The sequence below is a fragment of the Colias eurytheme genome, chromosome 9 (genome assembly GCF_061535395.1).
Source record: "Colias eurytheme isolate Ceu_HAF_F1 chromosome 9, ilColEury1 Martin Lab GWU primary, whole genome shotgun sequence".
Classification (NCBI taxonomy): Eukaryota; Metazoa; Arthropoda; class Insecta; order Lepidoptera; family Pieridae; genus Colias; species Colias eurytheme.
The window spans coordinates 5,801,040-5,827,396 of NC_142988.1; the positions used below are offsets into that span (position 1 = coordinate 5,801,040).

Sequence of the window (26,357 nt, forward strand, 5' to 3'; positions counted from 1 at the left end):
TACAGAAATTATTGGACTTCAAGGGCGATTTAGAAAAATAATTTTGTAAGTATTTCCTATTGAATTGAATAATACTACCCATGTAAAACACATACTGTTGATTATGTTAAATATGTTTAATGACCAATGTTTTATACCTACCTATGTATGTTTTTTAATATGATTTATCAGGTCTATTCTAAGTTGGATGTATAATGTAAACAATCATATTGTATTAGCAATGAATGATTCAATTCCTATAATAAGATTAGATATAGCTGATATCCTTACATAATATACAAAATTTTATATCAACAAATCTTGAATTTTCCACTTTATATCAAAGTAAACTTGAACAAAGTGCAAAATGGTGTATTTTTTGTACCTTCTTTGTTTGTCGTCTAAATAGAAGTAGTGATGATTTTAGAAGGTATGGAATAAGTAATTTATATAGAAGATTCTTAGTTTAACTATATTCCAATGTTAATTATTACTCTTATATCTGTATTCAGTATTGCATTGTTCTCATTATATAATGTGTGCAATATTTATTGAGTGACGAAATCATTTTTTATGCTAAAGTTACTCTACTCTAAATCATCATAACACGAGTATTTGTTAAATCTTATTGAATATGCCAATTATATTTTATTGTTTGATTCATACAAATTCTGGCATTATTACAAAACATCAGAATAGATAAGTTCATCAAATAGTATATAATAATTACATGGATTTGATGCGAAACCGAAAAATAAAATAACAAAAAATTAGAATGTCATTATTAGTGAAAGCCAATTTTTCTACAAATTTTCCTTTAAATTTTTTTACTTTTTTATTGTTATTTCGAAACATAATTCTTTGATTGAACATTAAAATAAATAAATCTGTATGAGTTCCACTATAACTGGTCTAGTTTCTGAAGCTAGAAGTATTAATGGCAATTATGTGAGATAATTCTTCATCAGACCTGAAAGATAAATTATTTTTCATATTAATTGCGATCATAGAGCACTACGATAAATTTCGCTTTGGTATATCTTGTAAAGATTATTGTGTTTTTTTAGAGTACTTCGTCAAGCTGGCGGCCCTTCAGGATGCGGCTCGCGCGCCCTCGCTAGCTCCGCGCGCAACACGTCACGTCGCTACTATAACTGGTAAGGACTATGGATAGATTACAAGCCAAGAGTCAAGACCTCCCGTTTCCTATTCTTTAATCTCGTATAAACTCTGTATTAGGTTGATGCAAAGCCATGAATTTTCACGAACTGAATGGGTTATCAACTTTTAGTGTCGTATATGCAAGATACACATTTTTCTGTATTATATTTATAAATAATTAAAGTAAAATAGGCTGTATTGTAATATGTAGATGTTATTAGTAGAAGTATGGTGTTAGACCTTGATTTATGAAAGTGACTGAAGGATTCTGTTTAGGATCACAATAGGTACTGAACTTCGGCAACGCCATACAATTTTTTGGTGCAAGCTGCCATTTATACAATGAAGCATGACTAGCATAGTTAACACGTTACATCGATCGCTATCTCGTAGATAATTGACTGGCTAGCAGACATGTATAAATTGATTAAATATTGAAATTTCCTATTACAATGCTCATTTGCATCTATATGAAAAGTACATCACGTTTTATGGTCACACTGTATATCATGCAAGAAATTTCAAAGCAAGTGCCACCGATTGGAGCAAGTGAAAGTTACTATTCAGGATACACTGCAAGTGGTTCTGTACTGGTCTGTTTTGTTTTGACGCTAAATAAATAACAAGTATTGAAGCCAATATAACAAAGTATTAGCGCACTACAATCGTCAGGGTTGTTTACCTTGAATGGATTTGTCGATTTTCACGCAACGACGCGTAAGCAACAACGGTTCACTTTGAATGAGTCATACTTATATTAGGATGTGTAGAAATAGTAGACCTTATTCATATTGTATTAAGTGGTATAAGTAGATTTTTCTAGTATTTACCCGTTTATTAAAATAACCTCCTAAATTGAGCTACATTATAATTTATTTTAGATTAAACAGAGTACATTATTGCATAGACATCTAACACGTCTATAAACCGCATCTAAAGTTATGCTGATATTCGAAAGTGTTTCCCGTAAGTTCAGCAGACTTACGTCCACTATGTAACAGTGGTCTCAATTATATTTGATTATCCTCGTTGTCATACTTGCAATTGGCGACCTGACGCAAACGCACACAGCATGACTCACATGTTCACATTCAATTATGATTGCTACTCTCAACACACCATTTATGACACTTACTACATGGAGTAAGTGCTTATACTTCATTTTTTTGAGTCAAATAAGACTTTTAATTATTTGTGGATTTGTGCAAGTGTGTCCTGTTAATTCTATTTTACGTAATCTTATTGGAGAGTAAAGCTTCTTTCTTTTCTATTAACATATTAAAGTTTTTAACATTTATTTAATCGCATACATATTTGAGCCGTTTGCATAATACTGTTAACAAATTCCGAAGAGTTATTTTAAATAATAAGTAATAACACCAATAATACGAATAAGCGTTCTCGCCGCCGAAGCCACTCGACTTATATCAAAATTAGAATCGGTATCAAAAATTTACATTCATTAACTGTCGTCGCTATTACAAGGTAGAGTGCGCGTAAACAATAAAGGCTTTATGGTTGGCTTTATGAATGGGGAGCAAAGATAGAAATTTTGCCATTGGCAAAGTGCCAAGGTTATTCTGGGCGGGCGGGTTGCGCACGCGCATCCCCAGTACAACGCCGCGAGTCCGCCGACGGCGGGCCTATCGTACTTACGCTCTGCAATTGATGTTATATGTTTAACTTTTTTCGTGTGTGTTTGACATATATGTTGCGGTTATATGAGTAGAATTATTGTAAAACTAGAAATAAAGTTTATGAAGAGTATTAGCATGTAATGTAAATGTAACGTAAAATTTAAGTATGTTTTGAAAGATATCCTAGAAAAAATTGTTTCACCTATTATATAATTAGTAAACTTCAATAGTGGTATATACCGCCCAGTTAATTTATTATTATAAACAATGATGGGTATATTAAGTTAATGAAGGTATGGGAGTACCTTTAATACTTTTTTGTATGTAATTTTCTTCTAATGCAATGCTTGTAATTCAGAAAAGTTGATCACAAATATATTGTTCACTGTAACGTTAATGATCTAAGCTGTTACGTATGTAACTAATAGCGTGGATTTTTATATGAATGTTTTTACAATCCTTGTTGATTGCATTTTATTAGTTCAATTATTTTGGCAAGAAAGAGCGTTCGATAATGCATACATTAGGCACTATTAGGTCACTGTTTAGGGCTGTAGTAAATGTAAACTAAATTTATCATCAATTGCTTTAATGATAAATGTATATTTTGAATGTATTAAATTGAATTTATTCTATTCTATGATATATTTAGAAATGTATTCTCATTTCTCAGATAGTATTACAAACATTTTGGCACAATCAATTTGTGTTAAATCAACACATTTGTAACTGTAAAATAATTTAAACAAAACACACAGAATAGTGGTATGTAGTACTGGTTATTGTTAATTATTTGGCTAGGTAATTTATTTACAAAGCGGGTTTTCTGGATCTCGTTTCCTATTTGCAAGGTCGATATGAATAATAGAAGATAACGGAGGTGACCCCTCTATGGAAGCGATGCCAAATATTGACGACATCCTTATTTTTATTAGTTTGAATGAGTGCGTCGAGTCGTCGACCGAGCCGCCTTCACAGCTGAACTGTGCGTGTGGCCTCGTATCTATTTTACTTGCAGCGCTCTTAATAAAACATTAGTATTGTTAAATATTATTTCCGTATAAATGTAGTTGCATGTTATTGTTCTTAAAAAACTGCTAAAAAAGAAGGTGCACCCTGTAGGCGATGGAATTTCCAGCCAATGTGAAGTTTCCAGCTTCACACAAAATCTATGTACATGCATAGTACCTCCATGTATTTATATATGGTTTGGCCTGCATATTATGATAGTGGCATTCACTTCATTAACATCTTCCCTGATAATTATAGCAATGTGCACTCTTGCATAGAAAATTTTTACCTTGGCCTTGTTCTACAAACAGAGCATGAGCCTCTTGAAACCATTGGTTTTTTATTTGCAAATATTGGGCTTTATATTGTCATGCTGAAAATCATACAATTACCATCCAGTTCACCCAGAAATTGTAAAGGGCTGGTTGACTAGAAATTTTTTTGTGAATTTAATACAATTCAATGGAAAAAGGGACATCTAGCCTTCTGAGAAGCAAGGGCTTCTATGTATTTGGTCCCAAGGACTTTATAAGATGAACTACGAAAATATAAATTAAAGTGGTTTCTTTTTTGATACTTATCTTTTATTTTGTAAACATATTTTTGTTGCCATCAGGCCATCATTTTTTACCTTGTTGCTACCTTCTCTGTATTACACATCTCTAAATTTCCATTCATGTAGGTACAATAATCCTAACCATTACGATACACAATGCTAAAAAGAAGACTTGTAAATGTAGAAATAATTTAATTTTATCTTTGCTTACAGTTGTTCATAAGAAATAATAATGTGCATTGTCGACCGTGAATTATATGTATTATCGAACTTGGTGACGTCGGTCTCATTATCATGTATCTAGATTAGGAGACATATGATTATAGGGGACGCTATAACACAGTGCACGTACACACAATTTGATGCGAAAGAATACATTTGAATGTGAATTATTTGTTATTTTTAATGATATTTTGCAACGATTACGCTATTTTTTGTGCGTGCAAGCGTGAAGAGAGGGTTCCGTATGAAACATAATTATGAGTGAGAAGCGTTATCGGCCGCGTCCGCCAAGACGCAACGATTTGCATGACAAGCGCCAGGACTTGCTTTTCGCCTGGAGCGACGGTGAGTTCAATCATTCTGAATCTTTAGTGTGACGGTTTATTGTAATTGTAAGTATAAAATACTACATAATGCTGATAAATTGCGCGTGCAAATTAACCGAGATCTGAAACTGGAGCGCAAAAGACAAACATCTGTGAAAACAGATATTGGGAACGCGAAAGAGCTCGACGCTCGTTATAGAACATTAACGTCTTGTATTTTTTGGATATTCCTAAATGTGGCATTGATTAATGGCTCGTTTGTGATAAGAACTCACGTGGATTATTATAATGTATACTAAATTAATGTAGATGTATTTTATTATGATTATTAATTTGTCATCTAAGGATAATATTATAAGTTATAAATAAATCATATTTACTCATGATAAAAGGAGACCCTAATTAATTCAGATATTCGTTTTAGAATGGGCTACATGAAAACTAATCGAAGAAAACAAACATTGTTTCTGGGAAAGAAGTGAAAAACTAATTATTTTCATATCACCTCCGTTTTATTATGTTAAACAAATTGCGGACCAGTTACATACGGTCTATTGGTTGTAGAGAGTTTGGTTGTACATTTCAAGTTAAAGTATGTAATTATTTTTTTTTACCATAAAAATATTATATTATCTACTTATATTAAATTCCAATATCAAATTGAATTATTATTTATAAAAGTACTATTAGGGATCCAGGATATTCAGTATAATTTAGAAATAATATCTTTGTATTCCATAACACATTCAGGTGGTTAAGTAATTAGTAAAGTGGCCTGGATTCATTCCTGTAATCCAACCGTAATTTTCATTCCGTTTTAAACTACGCGACACCTCTTGTCGATATGAATAGTTGATGAGGAGATATCAGTAAACTAGCTTTCTTAATTTATTTGGCCACTCCGATGTTGTCAGTCCCCGTACTGTTGTTATAAAGTAGGTAATTAATAAGACATAACTTACTTTCTCTTGTTAGATTAAGGCGGTGGCCGACGCTGGAATAATATTGATAATGAATATCGTTTTTGCTTAATTAGTATGATCGATATAGAAATTTCTTGTAGTAAGAGGTGTTATATAATGACCTTCCTGCTGCATGTACATATCTAAAGCGACATTTTTCCAATATGATGGATACATGCATTTCATTGTAATTATAATATTTGAGTATGCAAAAATTATTACCTATATATTTATTTGCATCTCGTATCCCTACAGAATGCAAAGCTCCCAGAATATAATTATTAGGGGTGTATGCCCCGCAAATGTCGCGGTCAGCTTAGTCAGGTTCGTCGGGAGGGAACTATTGATTTTGTCTGCAAGCTCTAAATACTGCTAGTATACGTCCGTGTACAACTAAGTACTTCTATACGCGTATAGACCGCATTGCGCTCAAGTTCAGTTCTCCAGTCACGAGTCACGACATGGTATTCAAACCTGTAGCTTTCTAACAGTTCATTATCTTTCCAATTTCCCTTTATCGAGAAAGTACAATAGTGAGAAGTAGTTGTAATAACAATGCCATTTTCGGTAAGATATGCATCTATTAATTAACTAACATGCTTTATTATTTGTTGTCAGAGCTGTGCAATAGCGAGGAGGTGCCCGAGGTTGAGATCGTCAGCCTTCTGCAGGAACATATACCAAAGTATCGATTACGAGCCGACAGCTTAACTCAGTTCGGAGGTACATAATCATTTTTAAGATAAAAATTATAAGTTATTCTAAAATAATATTATAAAAATGAATAAATGATATGAAAATTATGATGTATGTAGTATGTACTAGGTTTCCGCCCGTGGCTTCGCCCGCGCAGTCAAAGAAAAACCTGCATAGTTCCCGTTCCCGTGGGATTTCCGGGATTGCGTTATTTTCCCGGGATAAAAAGTAGCCTATGTCCTTTCTCGGGTATCAAAATATCTCCATACCAAATTTCATGAAAATTGGTTCAGTTGTTTAGGCGTGATTGAGTAACAGACAGACAGACAGAGTTACTTTCGCATATTTTATAATATTAGTATGGATTATAGTAGGGATATACATAATATAGTAGGGATTATAGGCGTACAACGCAATCGCAATGATTCTCTCCTGAAATACTATTGTACAACAAATTACAATATGTATACCGATATCGAGATATAAAAACCCACAATAATAGTAAAAGTAATTCACAAAAGACCGTTGTAATCGTAGTACGAGAATCAGTTGTCGGAATCGAAAGGTCTTTGTCTCCATTGACTGGTTTGAGCCGACAAACGCTAACACTAGCGTCTGCACATGAAGTTTTTCGTTTAATTTATATATGATTCTATGTATAAAATCTTCATCGTCGCTTTCTATTGAAAATTAAAACAATTTAACGCGAAGCACATCAACTAACTGTATAGTAAAAGATTATATCAAATTATGCAATTTATAAAAAATAGGTCTGCGTGCATATTACTTCATACCTTCATTTTGCAATATATTATGTAGTTTTGAAAACATTGATTATTGTTGTATAAATTTTACGCAGTGATATAATATGTATTTAGATTATTTTGTTCATATTGCCAAGATTGCATCGCTCTGAATGTTAACTATCAATCACTGAATATGAGTAAAAGTACAAGTTTGATTAATGAATATAAGAATCAGAAATCAAGCAAGAGCTCTATTTCTTTTACCGTTCATGTCGGTTCATCTTTTTAAAAACTTATTATAGATCTTTAGACTTTAGTCTCTCTCAATACACAGTAAAAAAAGGTATATTTAGAGCCTAATAAAATTTGAGTAAACAAATAAACACAGTTGTGTATCTGATGATAGATGCTTTCATGAACGAAAATAAGAGTAGAATAGAAAATCATAATGGCATTCAACGTTTTCTTAAGAAGGTTGTTACATTGTGAAAGATGTTAAATAGGCAAACAATCGGATCGTGACATACTTGAGTAAGCGCTGCTTTATCAATATCTAAATGTCAAAGTTCCTTCTTATTGCACCTCGGCTGCGTTTGTTGCCAAATAAAAATTTAACATTCTTATGCTAGGAGAGTAATGTACCTGTATGACAGACCCATTATATGTATTTGACCTATTATCATAAATTCAAAAGAAACATATTTTGTAAGTATTTATCCTCGATTATTATCAATGTCGATTCTACCTTCAGTATCCGTATTTATTTGAATGTAATTTTGTTTGATGTTTACACTTTAACGTCTCAATTGATATCTAAAATTATGAACCGACAGAGATAAGCGTTGATAAATGCTATTTAACCGTACAACGTCCCGTTACATAGCGTTCCAATTATAATAAAAAAAGTTGTATAAACGCTAGATGCACCAGGAATCATCTTAGGTATGCGACCTCAAGATGTTTTCTATTTATGGTAGCTCGTGACAAATTGATAGCAGTCTGTAGACCTCGTGCCATCCTTAGGTACCTTTTTTTCTCTTTCGCACATTCCTGTGCCCAGCATCACAACATCATTTTCCGCGTATATTAATAATACCTTCTTATATTTTAAGAGGACAGATGCATATTGCATACGCCAGTCTTATAACAAACTGTTAAAAAATAAATTGTTTTACCTGAGGTGTTAGTTTTTAATAAATTTGTTTGAAATTAAATGAATGGAAGCACATTTATAAATTTTATCAAATAGTATTACAAAAAGGTGTATTTTCTGGAAATCATTCTGCAAAAACCTGCGTTGACCTTCTCGTCGGCACTGAGTATCATTACGTAAGTTACTACGTAAAGTAGAAGTACTAGTGACTCACTGAGTGAATTTCATTGAAAAAAGAGGTGGATAGTTTTTTTTTACTTGATTAATTAAAAAATTATATGTAATAAATTTATCCGCAGTTTATTTGTTCGAACTGCGAACATTGCGCTGTAGTTCTTCATGCATTTATATCACTTTGATGGTACCGTAAGTTAAGTATAAGCTTAGAATGGGAGACCCGGAAAATTTTCATGAGCCTCTAAGAATTGACCCAAGCCGCAATCATCTCGTGTTCTTCAAGACGAACACAAGTTACACGCTGCTCTGATCCGCGGCTTAGATTAACAAAAATAGTTTAGATGAACAAAGTAATGACTTGTTCTTTGTAGGTACATCCTTTTAAAATAACAACAGTCCTCTTCGGATCGATTTAAATTGAAATGCTGGAATAGGAAGTAGGTATATATTGACTAGACTCTAGAGGGATGAACTATTTGTATGTTAAGCTAAATCCTGCCAAACAAGAAAGATGATATAATATTATTATATTATTCAATGGACAAAGACTAATAATAATAAAGTTTTATTGCAATCAAGGTGTCCATTGTGCCGTCAGCTTTATTGCAATAGTTTAACCATTTTATTACGCGATGTCGACTGTAGGTTTAAATAATATTCTAATACAATGTTTCTTGACTCGGTTGGGATTTAGAATTTGTTAAGAATTGTCGTTAGCAGCAGTTTTGTTTTTTGTTTTGAATAGAAGCTATTATACCTATGCAAATACATTATGAGATAGGGAAATTGGATAGATTTGCATTCAATGCAGAAAGTAAAGTGAAGTTTGTAAATTCTGTTCCGTGCCAGTTAGTGTACGAGGCACAGTTTCCGGCGCCGGCGTCGCCGATGACGCTATAAATAATGGTGTCTCATCGCGCGACTCATCGTCCGTTGACCAGTGCATTCCCGACCGGTCTCATGCGTGCCATCTGTCAACCCGTTACAAGAACTAGTAGGAGTGCACGCTGCACATCTAGTGCTGAGGATCGGTATGCGATAATGGGTCTGCATTTCTGCGTACATGTGAAAACATTGCAAATTGTATGCTGCCGTGTGCCGACCTATCATGAATTACATATATTATTATGACGAAGCCCAAAGATGTTCTAGATCAAAATTAAGAAATTTGATGAAATGTTTCTATAATGTATCTCTATAGTGTCTAAAGCAATTCAGTAGGTATCTGTTTTGACTTACGATGCCATTGCATTGTGAGGTAAATCTTATTCATAAATGCAGCCTTGTTTTATTTGAACAAAATGATGTAATATAGTCTGTCTGCTCTTTCCTCAAAAATCTTAAACAATTTCATGTCCTTTACGATAGATTGTATATTGTACGTATCTGAGGATTAATTTTCTTCTACATGGCCAAAAAGACATAATATTTTGGGCGTGTTGCGTAATCCACCTGAACTCACACAGGTGTTGGTGTTTGGGTCGAGCACACAGTCTGTAAAGTTTGTGAAGTTTAATCCATAACTAGCGACACCGAGTCGAATATATTTCTATGTAGATTTAGTCACGTGATAACAAACAGGAACGGACTGGATTGAAAGTGGTTGGGGAATGTTGTAGGTGTGATTCAGCGTTCCTATGACGTAGCCGCTTCAACGATTCGCTTAACATTTAACTTTTTGTAATTAAAATATTATTATTTTAATATACGTATACGTATCGGTGATTCCAATACACTACGATGGTGCTTTTGTTTCAAACTTTCTACTGTTAATGGTTGGAAGAAGTGTTAATGTTTTTTCATTAACTTTCATATGGAAAGTAAATCGCTTACACGTAGATCTATGTGTTGATGTGTTTTATCTGAGGTCTCATCAATCTTTCCGTATTCGATATGGTGACATACTACAATAATTTTACTCCGCCATCCATTAAAAAATTGCATTATATTTACGTGAATATTCTCACTTTTAGGTTACGAGAATCAAGATTGGTTCATACCTTCGCCGGCGTTGCCAGTCAACCCGGAAGACCTCGCTCTCACGCCTGACCAGATCAGGGAAACGCTCAACTATTTTCGTAAGTATTGAATTGAAAGCCTATAAATATTAAAATGTATACCAACTTGATAATGTCTATAAAATGAAAGTTGTTACAAGTCGTGTTAATTGTTTATTGAAGCGATAGCGGAAAGTTATGAATTAAGGGGAGTGAGCCACAAATAAACATGCCAAGCTTTATGAAACGCATATCTCTTGTGTAACATCCGTTTCGTGTCACTTATGTTAAGCTCTGCATTCGATGCGTGTTTCTGTCACCATCACTTGGTCTCCGAGTGGCACGCTTTACCAAAATAAACAAAGGATGCTGGTGGTCGGCATAGTTGTTATAAATATAGTAATAAATCATTTCGACTTTTAAACTTTTATATGCCAGTTAATAAGAAGGCGTGATGACAAATAAATCTTCTTTTCCTTAATTCACTTTCCAGTCTGTTTTATTTGAGGAAATATTATGATAATTGAAACGATCTAAAATGAGAGTGAAATTTAATTTATATTTACGATTGATGTGTTTAATTTTCTATATTGAGAAGACTGAATATCATGTGGAATCTCTTTTATTTGTATAGTGAAATTTGTGCCTGAATATACGTATCAGCATTAAAATGTTGGTTGGTAGTTGGTTTTTGAGTGCGAGTTACATTTATGTAATGCAAGTAATGTATCGTGCAATGTATCATGTTACTGGTGGAAGAATGTGGTTTGATTTACAACACAACTTCACGGATATATCTATTGTCATAACAAACAAACCACCGATTACTACACAAACCGCGAAATCACTTTCTATTTTAAATGCTGTCGTGTTAAGGATTAACACTAAGTAGTGTTTTTGCACGTATTTGGCAAATTGACGATTACATGGAATTTCTTTTTCCTTTAGCGTTAATAATCCTAAGATGGTACGGTATAGGTTTTATTTTATAAGAGTATGTTATGATTTGTAATGCATCTTCTTTTTTTGTATATAAAAACATTTATAATCTCAGTAATCGGCGGTCATTTACGTTTGTAGGTATTTCAATATTTAAATAAGAAAATAAGATTTATTAATTACCTAAAAATATAATTTAACGTTTAACAGAATATTCTGACTGTGTTTCTTGAACCTTCCGTGAATAATAATTGTTGGTTGTTTACAAAAATAACATTTTCATAACTGTTAACATTTCCTTCCATTGATATTGTCAATGAAAATGTAAACAATAGTATTATTTATTTAATAATTATGTAAAAAATAGTGTTAATAGACTTTTTATGTAATTTATTATTAACGTTAACATGCAAAATAATTTACATATTATAATGAATATAATTATGAGGTAAAAATATACAAAAGATGTCATCGTGGAAAACGTCCATAGATTTTTCAATACAAACAGATATATTGCCTTCAATATAAGTCAAGGCTAAACAGAGGTCATGTTTGCACACATAATAAGTTTTCTTGTTGAAGTAAATGATGCCTTGTAAAAGAGGTCAAGTAATACCACATGTATTTTTATGGATATAAATTTTGGCAAAGTACCAAAGTCTACTGCTAAAGTCTAGTTTTAGACAATGTCTCCTTTAAAGCTACAAGCTGGATGACCGAGATGTGATCCAGACCAGCATAATGACCGAGAAAAATTTATTTTTTCAAGGACACAAATACATATTACCTATCTTTGGCTCTTTATTGGAAATGCATATTACAGCCTGTAAGATTATTATTCTACACTGTAGAATAATAATCTATGCATGCATGCAATGTATACCCTCTTACTGTAGGTATTGCAGTAGAATCTACAGCAATACAGTAGGAGGGTATTCATAAATTATGAGTATAATGTTATGATAACAGTTCTATTAATATGTAATTATTGTCTACCTATGGTTTATTTTAACGATAAAATGTCGCGATGCGGAGATATTGTGTGACGACATACCTGTCTCGCTCGCTAAATATGATGAACATTAGTCATTATCGTACCTACTCTCTACGATCTATAAATTTTATATTCTATTAATATATCTTCGTCTATTGTTTGAATAATTGCGTCGCCTGTATTGACCTTATAGTAATTTGTGTTTTGCAATTTTGGCTCGTGCAGAATGGAATTGAAAAGATAGGAAAGTAATGGTTGAATAGATAAGAATTTTATTCAGGCGGTCGGTACAGCGTGTTGTGGCAGTGAGTAGCGTGTGGTCAGAGCGCTTGCGCGGCGCCTCCGCGCGAACTCCAGTACCGGTCGCGCCGGTAGCCACGCGACACGCGTGCTCACCCTTCCGCCGATCGATACCGCGACACCCACCGCCGCCGCACCTCATGCACCCATACAAAACGAACTGCGCCAAACATAGAAAGGCACGGTGCACCGCTGCACCGTACGACAGACACCATAGCCGTCCCTAGACATCCTCCTTCTTTAGCCGCGTATCTTAAGGAATCCATGGGATTTATATACTTTTTTTACTGTAATTAGTGAATATAAGACTTAAACATAGTGAAATTAGCGATTCGGGTGTAACATACGGTAACTTTTATAGGCATTGTTTGATATTGAAATGACGTCCGGCATCGATTGCGAAGTATACTTATCCCACATGGTACGGATTTAGACGCAGAATCGCTGCTATTGATTGAAGTGTTCTGGATTCGGTACGGGAGACCGCGACGACGGCGCCCCGCATCGCGCAACAGCTGTGGCCCACCGCCACCCGATTTCTTTATCTTGACCGTGAGAGCAGTATAATTATTACGTTCATTGTATTCTTATTATGTGTAGCTTGTTGTGTATGCTATACTACACATACTGCATTTTTGAGTAATCGTAAATATAGTAGGCCTAGATTTTTTTCTATATACTGTTTGGGTTTTATGATTTATTTTATTTATAAATGTTTGAAATAAGACAATGCTTTCTATCAATACATAAGTATTTTATTAATATAGTTAGTGCTTTATTTATTTTCTATTTTTTATAATATGATGTACCGTGTACGGCGTACGCGTATTTTATGTAATTAAATATATTTGTATTCAGTCAAGCATAGAAACTTAAAATGTTGCCACAAAAACAAACTAAATGTTATTTTTGTGCTTAATTATGATTAAAATTTTTTCTTAAAAACAAGTAAGAATCTGCTTAACATGCCATTACCATGAAGTAATGAGTGATTGTTCCATCAAGTCTTTATCTTCTTATTTAATATTAATAGTGTTTCATAGCTATAAATTTTTTTCTATTCCTGGAACGTCTAAAAGGAGTGTCCATTGGCCTTGAAGACAATATAATATATAAGTCATATAAGTAAAAGGAGACAGGAAGTATGATTTTGTTATCGGTCGGTCTTAGCAATTTAACCTGTTTTGTATTAAAGATTAAGTTAAATACTATTGTTTTTTTTAACTTCTGTAATCATCCAAAAGATATACGTCCAATAATTAAGCAATCAATACTATTTGAAGGATGAAACATAAACCTATGCTTACAATTAATAATGCCTTAGTGCTATAATTGATTTACTTTTACGGCTTCTTAGTTCTTGGACAAGTTTTGCAAGTTGTATAACATTTTATAATTACATATAGCGTGCATTTTTAAACAGCATAAAAGTTTGACAGGTTCGCTATTAATAAATAATTATTACAGGTCTTTATAACGTGTGCTACTGTACCATACTGTTACATTACGATTCCATTTTACTATGCAGATGCGTGAACGTTATTAATTACAAACTCACTTGAAACTTTTATATAATTATCAATCTTATGGCATAGCAATAGAGTTAAAAATATAAAATATAGTACAATAGTTATGTTACCAACATTCAAAGACAAGCACATTTTAACCGCGTTTTGTAGTTAATGCTGTGATACGGACGGAAGTGGACGTCGGTCAATTTATATTCGCGTACTGTCGCGTCGTTTCACATTCGTTTTTACGCATTTTTCGCACTGCACTTGATCGTGAAAGTTTATTAACATTGACCCCAAATGCTGAAACCGTTACCGAGAGATATTGTAATGGTTTTAAGACAAAAGTGACTCGTGTAGCGCGACATAGTCTCAATACGTTCTGATTATATTCCCTCGGTGAATTGATAAGTGGATTAATCAGCTTGATGTGGTTCGTGGATGTGGAAAAGTGAGTGGTCTCGTGTGTCCGACACTGCATTAATGGAATTACTTCTTGCAGTTATGATTACGTCGCAGGCATCGTGATAGATGTACGTTCCTTAGCGCTCGTGTTGCTCATATTCGATTCAATTTTATTCACTTATCCACATCATATCGTAGGTCACATGATCTTAGGGTGGCGGTAGCATTTTCTTCATTTCAAAGTTTTTACTAATTTTCAAATCAGTACATTATTACTTGAAACTGGTGGAAATGGAATTCATTTACTAATTCTAAATTAAGTATATGGAAATTGCAAAATATAATTTAAAAGGCGTATAAGAAGTTTATTAGGTTTTTATTAAAACAAGTCTTGCCGCTTATCAAAGTGTTGATAAATATATTAACTTTTTGACCTTGAAGTTACTACAATTACAATAGACTTAATATCTTTATGTATACCATTAATAATTATTTGAAAATAAATACTAGTACTTTATTTCTTAATTCACTGCAAAATCTGTTAGGTGCACCGTGCACTATGTCATCACGGCGATTGATGGTTTTGTAACATGAATAAATGTAATTATTAATTATTATTCATTAATGTAGTGTAGCATATTAAAAATTATGTATTGATCATTTAAATTGAGTAGTATAAAAAGATTTTCCAAGACCAAGATGTAATTTTAGATGCGTTCTAAATGCAGTTGATTGTTTCATTAGTTGCAATTATTATAAAAGCATTATCTTATAATATCTTGTTTTCATATTCCTTTATACAAGACAATTTAATACTTAGCAATCATTTTAAATGAAACAGATTATTAACAGGGTAAATAAATGGCAATGTAAACTGATATTTATTTTTGGAAAAATTTATAAGTTGAACTTTGTAGTAAGCGATCGAGTAGGTACGGCTTTTATTTACAAAAATACATCATCATTGGAATGGTTTTGTGGTGAACATAATATTGATTCTACCTATAATTTGCATGGGAATACAAGAGTCACCGTTAGGGTTTGGGAATTCTCGACAATTTCAACGTCCCGGGACACGAGACAGGCTACGATCAAAGTCCCGGGACTTCCCGGGACTTCGAGACTTTTTTTAATTATAAAATTTGAACTTTGATTTCTGGTGAAACGTATTAATAAAAAGGGATTTTTTTTTAAATCAACATTAATTATCGGTTAAATCAACATTTATTAAACATAAAATATAATCACAATAGTTTTAACTTTAATATGTCAAATAATTGGTATGTTTATTCCTATAATCACAGATTAACTTTTAATTCAAAACAATTATTAAATATTATTATAATAAAAGAAACTTAGTAACAATCATACTAACTTTAATATCATGTCATAATCATATAAATCATAATTTGGTAATTTTTATAATCACAGATTTGTTTCCTTATCTGTAAAACAGACTTTTGAATCAGTCTTTCAAATTATTAATCAGTTAAAAAAATAAAATTACTTTGATTTTATTAAATAGGCTTTTAAAAAAATCAGAGCATTAACAGCTTTGTCCGACAATCTGCTTCTGATTTTTGTAATAACGCCACCGGACAAGGAAAACACTCTCTCATTTTCAACAGAAGTCGGTTGAAAATAAAAATTAATACAATACATACGACTATCGTGTCTCGTCTCGAGTCTCGACCCAAAAGTCCCGGGACACGAGACAACGAAATTTACAAAAAGTCCCGGGACTTCGAGACACGAGACGTCCCGGGACCCAAACCCTAGTCACCGTGTTCGGTGTTACATCACTTAGCCAGCCATCAGAGGCTCTAGTCATATTCAAATGCAGACTGATTTTAAATGTCATTTATGAATATTAATAAAGTTGTGGTCTCTGCGTTTATTTATGTATACTATAATAACTTTATATAAAGAGATCTTGCTTACCTTAGTAAGTGGATTTGAAAGGTAGACTGTGCAAGCTAGTCTATGCAATAAGAGGAAATAAAAACTGTTGTTTTAGGAATAGCTATTAAGTATAGAAAACCTATTTTTGAATAGGTATGGGTTGGGAATACATCTAAATACGAATAAGTACTTACATATTTTTATAATTTGAGCAAATCCATCAAATCGAACTGAAATTTTGCATTTCATTACTTAATGGATTTTTATAGAAAGTAATTTATTTTTAAATATTAACACAAAACATAAATGTGAGGCAAAAAAGAAATTGTATTTGCATGTCAAATTGTAGGCCTATATACAATCGAGGCGAGGCTGTTTGACGTCACTCTTTGACTCACGTGCGTCGACGACCTTAAACTCCTTCGGTACGAGGTACCTAGTGTTACAAAATTTGTCAAAGCATTTATCGTGATAGGACAATAATTATTGTTAAAATAATTTAAATCCATTTTATTGTGCCTAATCACAATATCACGTTCGAAATTCTTACCTATAACTTATAAAGCTTTGTAGGAAGAATGTGGACTATGGAACTAAATTAATATTAATTAAATTTGCAATTTATATAGGTAGATTATATTCGAGGTTTTATATTCCCGCATCAATCAACGTAATTGTGTGTAGTCATAAAACGTACTTGATTCCCGTTGGGATCGGATCTTTTAAATTGGGGTCACATCGAGGGCTATGTTATTGACCGTATATGAAACGTAAGAACGTTTAAAAATATTTTAATTCTAATATTGAGATCAAAGTATTCAAAAATTGTGGTACTTGGGATCTATAAGTAATACCAATACCTACACCTAGTAGGTACATCATACATATACAAATTTTATATTATAAAAATCTTAAATTTTAAATTCATTAAATAAGATATGTATTTAGATTTATGTTAACTGATTTAAGATCTATAAGATTTTATCTTATCCTTAGAGATGATGTTGAGATAAAATATTTTATTCGTTTTAAAGTGGCCATTTCAAGACGATCATCGGTTAATCTTTCCTAAACAGCTTATATCTCACAATAATTAAATTCAAACGATGAGATAATATGATGGCAATAATTAAAAAAATAAAAACTCACATTAAATTTTAAACTATTTAATAAATTTTCTATTGGTAAAGATATCTTTAAACTCTAGTAATAGTAAAGCTAAAGCTCTAAGCAAAGTAGTGATGAAAATTTAATACAAGTAGAATAAATTTCCCATACTATAAAATTTACTGTTTATTACCATTAAAACCTCCGTTACAATTTTGTTTCACGTCTATACCAGTCATAGTAAATTCCTTATTTTATACGAAGTATTTCGTCAAAACTATCAGTTTCTTTAAAATTGTAATTTTCTTACTATCAAAATTATAGGTTTTGATAGTAAAAAAAATTACAATTTTAATCTCGGGCCTAAGACGAGTTCTCCACTTCGTTATATTTCATTGTTTCAGACTTAGCCAGTCCCGTTCAAAAACGTGTAGAAAAGTGACCGATCAATAAACATGTTGCAATAAATGTTAGAACAAACGTAGTTCAATTAACTTTAGAAAAAAAAAACTTAACAATCATATTACTCAACTGTTTCATTAGGATAGCGTTTAGCGTTTTAATGCTTCCCCATTTTCTTAGATCGAGGCCAAGTAAATAGTGATTTTCTTACTCCCAAGTTTCCTTTGACCGTGAACAGTAAAGATTGTTAAGATACTAACGAGATGCAAGAGCTATTGATTGCCAGCAGACAATTAGTAGTTATACTAACATATAAATAAAAATAATAACTGTTTTCAAGTTCTATTGTTCTTATTGATTGTTAACCAACAACAACATCGACAATTGAATAGCTTTGAACGTTGAGAGCTCAACCCGTAAATGTTGAAAATATTGAATAAGGTTTTTTTTAAACCAGACTATTTATAATTAAGGTGTTACTTGGCTTTCTTTTACTTATGTACCTACTTGCGTTAAAATCGATTGTCCCTAAGACGAAAATAAGTACAAAATTGAAAAAAAAAAATTCATACTGACGTAGGCTGCGTCAAGATAGTCTAGGATTTCATTTACATCAGCTGCGTGATCAGCTTGTTATGAGTTTCTTAATTTAATTCACATATTTTGTGATGCGGTTTTTTTACTATTTAAAGACTGTTTTATTTAATACTCGGTCCTCTCTTAAGGTTTCATCGTTATAATATTTATTTTTGGATGTCGTCAAAGTAAATGTTTATTTTGAACGAGCGTGAAGTGATGCTATCGCAGTTGATCGGAGGGAGTTCTCGGAAACGGACAGACTTTTAGTATAATCAAAGGATCGTACGGACAAAAGTGGTGTTTGGTGTGTGAGGAGAGTGGTCGGCCACGTGACGGGGGCGGAGCTGATGTCCGCTGTCCGGGCGCGTCACGGCAGAGGGCGGTGCGGGCTCGGGCGCGGGGTGCGCGAGCGGCTCGCGTGCCTCGCCGCCGCCCGGCTTCGATCGCGAGCTCTTCCAAGAGCTAAGCTACCTTCCCGACGCGGAACTGCGGGAGTGCCTGGGCGAATATCCCGACTTCCTTTACCACGTGGCTCGAGACAGGTTCGGCCGTCTCTACTTTCGCGTCATACGGACCTTGCTCCTTGATCGAGGTATGACCACGCTGGGAAACCACTTGGCTCACATCATTAGCGGCAATCTTTGGTGTCGTCTCTACTCTCATTGCGCTTTTGCTCGTCTCATCTAGCCTTCACATTTCTTTCTTTTAAAGCTTATTAAACAAAACACTATACTTTCTTTAACCACTTCCGCAATCATATAAAACTCAGTCGATCCATCATCCATGGCATCAATGCTTTAGAAGATGTGCACCTTCTTATTTGTAAGGTTTGCAATGTCTCGTTATATAATGTGTTGTTTATGATTAGGTTTTTTTTATTAACTTGAGACACTGCAACGGGATATATTACGCAATAGGCACAGTTGGGTGTAGGTTTCAATTATGGTATTTTTATTAAGTTTCTATAAAATATTATGTGATTGCAATTAATGAAAGTCCACCGACTTCGTGAGAGATATAACCGTGAACAATCCATATCCGATGTAATTGTAACGTTAGGTAAGAGTGGGAAAAAATCAGAAGCATTCAATGCGCATTTTTATACATGTCTTGAGTTCCCATTCGTTTTTTGAGTGCTGGAAAGCGGCCCTGTCGGATTTAATACATAACCCTTTTTGTTTAAAAATGTATGATAGTGAGAGGTTGTATAATATATTACTGTCAGATTTACTATCTTTGAACTATCTCTTAGTAAAAATATTTGTTTCATGTCATGAATATTAGGTACTCCAATAATATCTTGGCTCTTTGTGTGATGTTTATTTCTTTTTTTGACCCATAATGCGGAATCTTGTAAAAATTTAAATTTAATTACGGCATTACATACAAATTTCTGGGAGAGTATCACACGACTTAAACACGGAGGGAGTATTTCTTTAAATGATGCAATGCAAAAGAGAAATGATTGCTGTCAGCAAAAACTCGTGTTATAATGATGGAATCTTCATTGAATTCAACTCTCAACATCCAATGTGTTTACCAATAAGCGATGAATAGTCAACATGTTTTGTCTTTGTATTCCAGTTTTCCCATGTTGCACAATACAATAGGCTCACCCGGCGCGAGCGGTCGGGCTCGTTGCGTATGCAGTCAATAACTTAAACTGACGGTTTACGCTAGTGTGGAAACCTGATTTCCAACTTGGTGCAATTCAATTATGTTTATACTGGTGTGATTCTTTGGAACTGTGAAATAATAATCATGCTTGTTTGTTGACCATGCGTTGAATGACTTGAGTGCACTGAACATCCTAACATTTTCCATGAACGCGGATTCGTTGAACTTCGATGAAATTTTTGCTGGTCAGCCGTTATTTCCTCAGAATGGATTTCATATTATATGTATTCGTTTTTAATAAGTGATTTGTATTTAACAACACAGCGTTGACTTTGGTATAGAATCTATATAATCTGGTTATTTTATTTTCGCTTTGTAATATATTTGTATACAATGATAAATATGTAAGTGTTTATAATACGACAGATTATAAACAACGGTAAAAATATATGTTGTCATGATCTATGTTGTAATATTGCTCGTATGTTTTGTTGAACTCTATATCAAATTGTAGTTTGTAAATGTAAATTTCTAATTGGATATAAATTTTTAATTTAAACTTCTAAGCTTTTTTCAGTAGAATTAAGCCAGTATATATAAAGCTAGTGAATTGGGTGTGGTATAAAATGTTGATTAAAATACGTCAATGCGTCACTTTGCCAAATGTGCTATATTCACCTACAATATTCTTTAGTTAAAGCAAACAATTCAAACCTTTGAACTTATCTATAAAGCTATTTAGTTCTTAAAGCTTTGTAAATAAATATTTTATGATATCAATAACATTCTTTAGAAATTATATTGTTTAGTAAATATTAACTTTATGTTCATTGTGTAGACAACCATTTTCAATTGATATCAACAAATACACCGATGGAGCTATAATTAATACGTTGTTAATATTTACGCCGATTATCTTATCAGTTACTTTTGTTTCACTACGATTCTTGTTCTATATTTGATAAGGCTATTCAAGTATTGTTCGTAGTGTGTATAAGTGAGCCGTGTGTTTTCAGTTCTATGCAGCAACAGGGTGAGCCAAATGACAAAAACCTACAATGACATCGAAGCGGTAACAAGGCTCTTAGAAGAAGTAAGTTGTGTTCATTTTTTGCCAATTTTTTTGCATTTTAATGATCGACTGTGAAAATGAATTGGCCACGTCTCTTTTGTATCTGTACAATAAAAACGTGATGTTTAATGTTTACATCAACATTGTTATAAAAAGGTGCGAAGATGCTATTAGTTTTAGAGAATAATTTGTAAGCATCATAAATGCACTTAACATATAATTGTTAGTATGTTAATTGATTGTAAATACATGTAAGGCAAGGTATTTGTTTATTCGCAGAAAGAGAAGGATCTAGAATTGACGGCTCGCATCGGCAAGGAATTGCTGACTGCAAACGGCCGGTTGGAGTCTCGGGTGACCGCGCTCGAGGGCGAGCTGCGAGGCGCGCGGGACCTCATCACACAGCTCAAGCACGAGATCAGCGCGAAGAGCGACTTGCTCCAGGTATGTACATCCTTTTTTTTTATTACAATGAAATTTAGCACAATATACAGGGTAACTTGGATTAACACATAGGATAGTTTTATCCCGAACATCCCACGGGAACGGGAACTATGCGGGTTTTTCTTTGAAAATGCAGGCGGGTCTCGGGTGCAAAGCTGTGTAACTGCATAACTGGTTAATTAACGCCACTTGTAGGACTTCCGATCGCTATAATTAGAAAGATTAAGAATCGCTTGACGTGTTAGAAATGGATTTTGTTTAATATGATCAGTTCCGTTCTTTTAGTAGTCTTCACATTTGTAAGAAATAAAAAACTAAAAATATTAATCGGATTTTGTTTAATTCTTTAAATTTATTAGATAGTCTTTCCTTATAAACTCTTGCTTATCTCTTTGTATCATACATCATATTAAACTTAGTAATTATGTCACTAAAAGACTTTTAAATATTTTATTTCCTGTAATGAATACTAGTAATTTTTATGACATAACTGCGCGATTTTTAATTTTTATATGCGTGAAGCACTTCAAATCATAAAGATTATATTAAAACTATTTATTTGCGAAATTTTAAAAAGAAATACTGTCTTATGATCATTTTCCTCAACCCAGACGTAACTAATATAATAAATTGTAATTCGGTGCGGATAATGACAGCGCATCATAAAAATTCCGCATTTGACTACAGTCCATCGAACGCTAAAGTATCTAGTATCGATAAAGTAAACCTGTACAAAAAATATAAATGAGCTGCAGGTGCATGTGAAAAAGTAATTTATTTGACAGTATAAAACTTCAATTTACCATATTTGTAAGCAATGATACGTAAAACCGATAACCAATAAGTTGGTGTTTTATATTCGGGAAAATCACATTAGTCTATACTTCATAGCACGCTTAAATTATGCATTAATCAGTAAGTACTCAATATGTGGACGTGAATCGGCTAAGAAATGAGGCGGCACGTTGCTCCTTATATGTGGACCCGCCTACTGAAGTTTACAAAAAAAAGAAGACGGGTTGCACTCCGTGACCAACCGCATCAACACTGGCTGGATGAAGTGGAGGGAACTGTCCGGCGTACTCTGTGACATCAGGATGCAAGTGCGTGTGAAAGGGAAGGCATATAAAACAGCGATCCGCCCAGCTCTCATTTATGGTAGTGAATGCTGGCCCATAAAACAGGCCCATGCGACAAAAATACACGCAGCGGAAATGAGAATGCTCAGATGGGCTGGAGGTGTTACCCTTGCCGACAAAGTGAGAAACACTCATATCCGTGGAAGCTTCAAGATTAGACCAATTGAAGAGAAGCTGTCGGAAAGACGTCTCCAATGGTATGGCCACGTGATGAGAAGACCTGAAGAGCACATGACCAAGCGAGTCTTGGCCATAAATTCTGGACCGAAAAAGCGCGGTAGACCTCTACAAACTTGGATGTCTGTTATCAACAAAGACCTGAAGAAAGCTCAAGTAAATGATTCGACGACCCGGAATCGATGTCTCTGGCGAAGAATGACGAGGAGAGCCGACCCCAAATGAACTGGGATAAGGCTAGGCACAGTAGTAGTAGGGTTGCACTCCGGGAGTGCCGGCAGAAGTGAAAACTTGATTATTAACGTTGAGCATGTTTGATATCCAACCGTCTTACGCTTTTTCGATCAGGTCACGTGTCCTGACGCGAGTTTAAGATTTTATACCCATTACAGAAAAAGTGCTCAACGCCGCTAAAGAAGTTTTCACTTCAAAAAAAAACACGCAACCTATAGCTACGAAAAACAAAATTGTATTGAACACGTATACTCTGTGCGCAGATACTAACAAATGATACAGAAGAGGGCTCCCCCACTGAAGAGAAGGAGGCGGCGACGGCGGCGCTGCTCCGGCGGCGCACCGGCGCGCTGGAGCGGGAGAACCGCGCGCTGCGGGAGGAGGCGCAGCGGCTGGCTGCCGGCGCTGACTCCGCGGAGCTCGCCGAGCGGCAGCTGCTGCGTGATATTGCTGCTCAGCTAGGTACGTGCACCACATACACACACCCCTGTCCCTTTCACACCTATTGCCAAGTTAGGTGTGAAAGGGATAAACAAACATACAGGCGTTATTCAAGGTTATATTTTCTTGTTACAAGTTAATGTTCATACTGAAATCTCCAGTGTATTAGATATAAGCTTCTTGACACACACACATGCTGGTACAAGTACGCACACACACGCATGCTGGAACAAGTACGCACACACACGCATGCTGGTATAATTACGCATACATATACGCATATTACATAGTATGTGTGTAAGCACTACATACGCACTTGAATAAGTTTTGTTATACACTTACACACAGGAGGGAGAGAATTTCGACGTATAATAATATAAGAGGACGTATGACGTTTATAAACAAACACAAATATTTATCGATTCAGTCATTAATCATTATTTAAAATTTACAGGATTATAATATTGTTTGATATAAGTATTGTCCTCTAAAATAAGAACATATAGGGCAACTATATTATGTTAATTAATTGCAAAAATTATGTGATTCAGTTGTATGAAGGTGAAGAAAATACATTACATTTTAAGAAATCCTATTTTAAACTAGCTGTATAGTTTAAAGAGTATCTATATTATTGCGTTTTCTTTATATTGAGGTGTCTTCTAAATAAAATTTTATGTAATTTTTTGTACAGATTACATAAAGTATTCAACATATTATGTTCTACTTAACGATGCCCAGAGTTCTAGTTTAAGCTTTGGTCTGGTGATCATGACGCACAACGCTGAGGTATACGGTTTGCGATGCCGGACACTCAATCATATGAAAAACGTCGACAATGTTCTCTTGTTCCGTCGCAGTACGCGTCAGCGGCGAAGGGCAAGCGCGGTGAGTGGGGAGGTGTACTCCCGCACAGCGCGGCGTCATTCTCGATTGAACACTGCGGTGTGCGGGTATGCGTCACGGCATTTATGAATGCGACAATATGAATTTTTTCGAAGACAATTTAATAGAATTAGTTCGCAGCTATCCTTCTTTATATAAAAATAAAGACAAAAAACATAAAAGTTTGATAATTACAGCAAAATTGTTCATGTTCACGTCTACCTTGGTAGCTGCGGCAAAATCAACTGACCACCTCTCCGCAGGGACGGTAAATGCTGTGTCGTGACGCTGCGTTGGGGCGCATACCTCAGCGTTGTGCGTCATGATCACCAGACCAAAGCTTTAGCCTCATTTGTAAAGCTATTGTCTTAGGCGTATAATATAATATTTAAGTGGTGTTCTCTAGAGAAATACATCTCAAGTTAGTTTGCAAATTGCATATTATAGCGTTTTCTCGCTCCTATGTGTATTTTCCATGCATATTGGAGTTTTAAACATCAAGAAAATACACATTTAATTATATTTTGTTTAACGTTTCTATTTAAACAATTAAAATGTAAATTTTTTGTTAATGTTATTGTACTAGTGATAATTCAGACATTGTTGATCCAAATGATTTCTAAAATAAATTGTACACAACAATGGTAGTTGTAACATTCGTAAAATTTTATAACACAAAATGGATTTGGTGAAAGTTAAACAATGCCATTTCTTTACCGTGCTTACATATTCTTTTTTGCTCATAACGCAATGTTGTACTAAATCATAAATAGCGGAAAGAGCTTCTTCCGTCTGATGCTGTACCATGAAATTACTTAATAACATTTCATGGATGAACAATTACGTCATCTCCTTAGACGGTAGCGGCGCGGAAGAAATCATTATTTAGAACAATACAAACGATTAAATGGTTATGTTGCTCGTACTCAAGTTATAGCGAGCTTTCGCAATTAACGATTGTTCAACGCTATTTGTTCCCACATGTTCATGTTGTTACAGTTGATACATTCCATCATGCTATTTTTGCAACACATGACAACGATTTATCGTAATATGTATGTGATAATAAGGATGATTAAGCTTTTAATTAGGTATAAAAAATATAGATATTATGTATCCGTTTCATATGAATTTATTATTGCTCGACATTGTAAATTCTTCAAATATGTGGGTTATTTAATAATCATGAATCAGATAAGTTAAATATTCACGTGCACTTATCAATACATTTCTATAGTATTAATGGGCACACGTACAGATTAAATTGATACCGTTTCCTTAATAATTTTCCGTCATATTTTATTTCTTCAACAACAGCAAAATTCCACTGAGAGATAATTATGCTAAAAGGACTCAATACTCACATATTTATGTGAATTACCTTATCTTGCTTGGAATGATTTGTATATATGTTTATTGTTTATTATTATTTACTATGACATAAGTGAAGAAGGAAGGAAGAAGATAACTCGGGCTCGGTGAAGCAAGGTGGCCTAGCAGCGTGTTGTCTTTAAGATTCGCACCCTGTCAGACCATACTTGTTTTAACTTGCCTTCATTCATCACAAGAAGATTCCAACAAAATGC

General features: G+C 33.9%; 1 protein-coding gene across 6 annotated transcripts in view; it reads left to right on the plus strand.

Annotated features, from left to right (window-relative positions):
* The first annotated feature begins 1,052 nt into the window (after positions 1 to 1,052).
* Positions 1,053 to 26,357, plus strand: part of milt (trafficking kinesin-binding protein milt) — a 36,337-nt gene continuing 11,032 nt past the window's right edge. Inside the window, exons 1-6 of one of the 6 annotated variants that reach the window (XM_090105638.1) lie at positions 1,053 to 1,136; positions 6,473 to 6,577; positions 10,600 to 10,704; positions 21,396 to 21,472; positions 21,731 to 21,895; positions 23,709 to 23,907. In XM_090105638.1, coding sequence (XP_089961764.1) covers positions 21,422 to 21,472; positions 21,731 to 21,895; positions 23,709 to 23,907 — 415 coding nt within the window. In that variant the 5' untranslated portion in view covers positions 1,053 to 1,136; positions 6,473 to 6,577; positions 10,600 to 10,704; positions 21,396 to 21,421. Of the gene's footprint in view, positions 1,137 to 6,472; positions 6,578 to 10,599; positions 10,705 to 12,869; positions 13,409 to 14,535; positions 14,901 to 18,908; positions 19,355 to 19,693; positions 20,625 to 21,395; positions 21,473 to 21,730; positions 21,896 to 23,708; positions 23,908 to 26,357 lie in introns of those variants that run through there. The other 5 variants (XM_090105634.1, XM_090105637.1, XM_090105636.1 and 2 more) reach the window with 5 other exon arrangements.